General features: G+C 38.1%; 1 protein-coding gene across 1 annotated transcript; it reads right to left on the bottom strand.

The window, feature by feature from the left end:
* Window positions 1-250: 250 nt before the first annotated feature.
* Window positions 251-679, bottom strand: LOC138332639 (thyroxine 5-deiodinase-like). The gene has a single exon (XM_069280641.1). The coding sequence runs from the start codon at window positions 677-679 to the stop codon at window positions 251-253; it is 429 nt and encodes a 142-aa protein (XP_069136742.1).
* Window positions 680-2,535: the final 1,856 nt, after the last annotated feature.

Genomic DNA, 2,535 nt, shown 5'->3' with positions numbered 1-2,535 from the left:
GATATATGACACGCTATAAATCAAAAGTCCACTGGACAAGAGTGTTTGGAATTTTCTTTAAGTGTAGAATATGTAATAGTCGGAAACTATTGCAATACATTATTGAGTCTTTTTAGCGTACCGTTTTGACAGACTGCTAAAATCCTTCACACTAGAACTCGGTTTCGCATGATGATAAAATTGTTTAGAACATAATCTGGTTTGTTTGGTTTTGAATAGCAGACAAAATGCTTTGAATCAAATGTACGTTTTAATCTTGTTTCGGAGCGTCTGTCGTTTCGTTATCATTTGTCATCGTTTGTGAGTTCAACTGTTTCTTATATTTAAACAGCCAGCGGTCGATGTCTTTCAGGCGATACCTATGTGTTCCCATTCCACCAGCATATTGAACAACGCCGTCCTGTATGACGTAGAGACGTTTAGGGACAGCGGAGTAGAGAAGAGTGGTTTTGTTATCCATAGGGTCCACTACCACGGGGCACGGAATTTCGTGTTTATCTAACAAAGACGCGGCTAACATCCGGTCCTGTAGGTCCACGTGTTGACGGAGATGGGAGTATTGGTGTCCCGTGATGTTCCATTCATCCAACGGATGCGCCTCTCGGATATAAATAATCAAAAAGTCAGCTATGTCATTATATTCTCGTACAATGCTTTTAAATTGTTGCAATGACGTCATAAACACGGGTCATGAACAGCTTCCAAAATTTAAAATCAAAGGTCTATTTTTTATTTGGAAATCCAATAACTGTTTTATAGTACTGTCTTGAGGAACAATTACTTCCGGGTTCGGCGCGGGGACGTTCCGGAATGCTTGTTTATAGTACATGTCCGAGTATGTACATGTCCACAAGTGACGTAATGTGTCCGGGGTCAAATCAGTGTCCAAGTATTCTCCCGGCCGCCGTTTCTTTGACAACAATAACTCCTTTAAGAATGGACCAAACAGCGGAAACTTGAAGATCAGATAAAGGACGTACATCAGACACATCGTTATCACTATTCGTAACAGCTTTATCAATGGCCGCAACATCCTGCTGGTCTGGAGTCCTATAATGAAAGATCGTAATGTTAAAAGTTGCAAATATTTTGAGATCATTGTTGTAGTTATTTGTGTTATAATTAGTTGAGCAAAGGGTAGACCGAGAATATTCTGTTATCTCAAAATAGACTCTTCTTTGTAGAACGAAGAAGATACCTCTAGAATTGGACCAGAAATAACACGAGAATGAAAAACGAAATCAATTTAAGATATCTCGATATCTTTGCGCATCATTCACATGCTTACATCGATGGATGATTTAAGTCTACAAAGATAATTTTGCCAATAAAAAAGAATAAAGGATACTTTAGTCAACAGTTGTTAATATATCTAGAGGTATAATATACATCATCTTGGATGCAGCTAGAAAGAAAGTACATTATGTTGCAATTGGAACTGGCTATATTTGAAAAGGAAAATACCAGTTGTATGGTAAGGCAAAAAAAATCAAATAGTCCGTTTAAGGTTACCCTCCCGACCCTATTTTTTAACCCATCCCCCCTCTCGACCATTTTTCACCCACATTTCTATGAAAACAAAATCAAAGTCGCGATTTCCAGAATCCGGTTTCGGGCATCATTTTAGAGTACTAAAAAATAGCAAAACATATAGAGGGAAAGTTACCATATTTTGTAAAAGGTCTAATCCAATGACAACTTGTAATGTTGTACGACTTTGTTCGACTCAACGCTGTCATTATATTTACCGTTCTATCTACAATTAGGTAGTCATATCGTCATTGTACAAGTTACAACGCATGAAGATGAATTATATTTGGGCATCGCCATTTAATTGAAACTAGCGCCAAAGAAACAAGCGATACTCACTTTAAATAGAATGTTGATTCTAGTTTTCCATGACGAATTCGGTGAATCTTGTCAGACGTTTTGACGACAGTGTGTAACCTGTCGACGTGTTATATGTAAACAGTGATATATAATGATGAAGTCTAGACTGTTACAGATATGCACATGAACTTTGACCCTATTGCCATGTCACAGACTGTCCCAGCAATCAGTATCCGGCCTACACATGTTGACCCACTATCACACGACTTAGATAGCGGATGTTTCAAGTGGTCAAAGTACCTGGATAGCTCATACACACACGTGTTTGAAGTAATTCAATATTACACACAATTGTAGTGTGTTTGTAAACGTCCCAACAACCACAACTGACCATTTTGATCGAGACCCAGCTCAACCCATTAACAGTCCATATGATGTAATACAGACAGAATTAATACCAGACACTAGCATTACATTTAACTGCAAACTGACACATTTTCGTGGCTTTGGGATTTGGTATTATTGTATATCAATATTGTTTGTTTGTATGATTAATTAACGTCCTATCAACAGCATTGGTCATGTAAGGACAGTCTCCAATTTATGCGATGTGTAGCCTGTGTGTATGTTGTGCGAGGTGCGTATTTTGGGAGACTGTGGTATGTTCGTGTTGTGTCGTCTTATATAATGGAACTGTTGCCATTT

The sequence above is a fragment of the Argopecten irradians genome, chromosome 10 (assembly GCF_041381155.1).
Source record: "Argopecten irradians isolate NY chromosome 10, Ai_NY, whole genome shotgun sequence".
Classification (NCBI taxonomy): Eukaryota; Metazoa; Mollusca; class Bivalvia; order Pectinida; family Pectinidae; genus Argopecten; species Argopecten irradians.
The sequence above is the reverse complement of the archived record's forward strand: the minus strand, read 5'-3'. Positions and strand labels throughout refer to the sequence as shown.

Excerpts from the sequence above, each read along its gene's own strand:
- LOC138332639 (XM_069280641.1), bottom strand. The coding sequence starts at position 679 with ATGACGTCATTGCAACAATTTAAAAGCATTGTACGAGAATATAATGAC.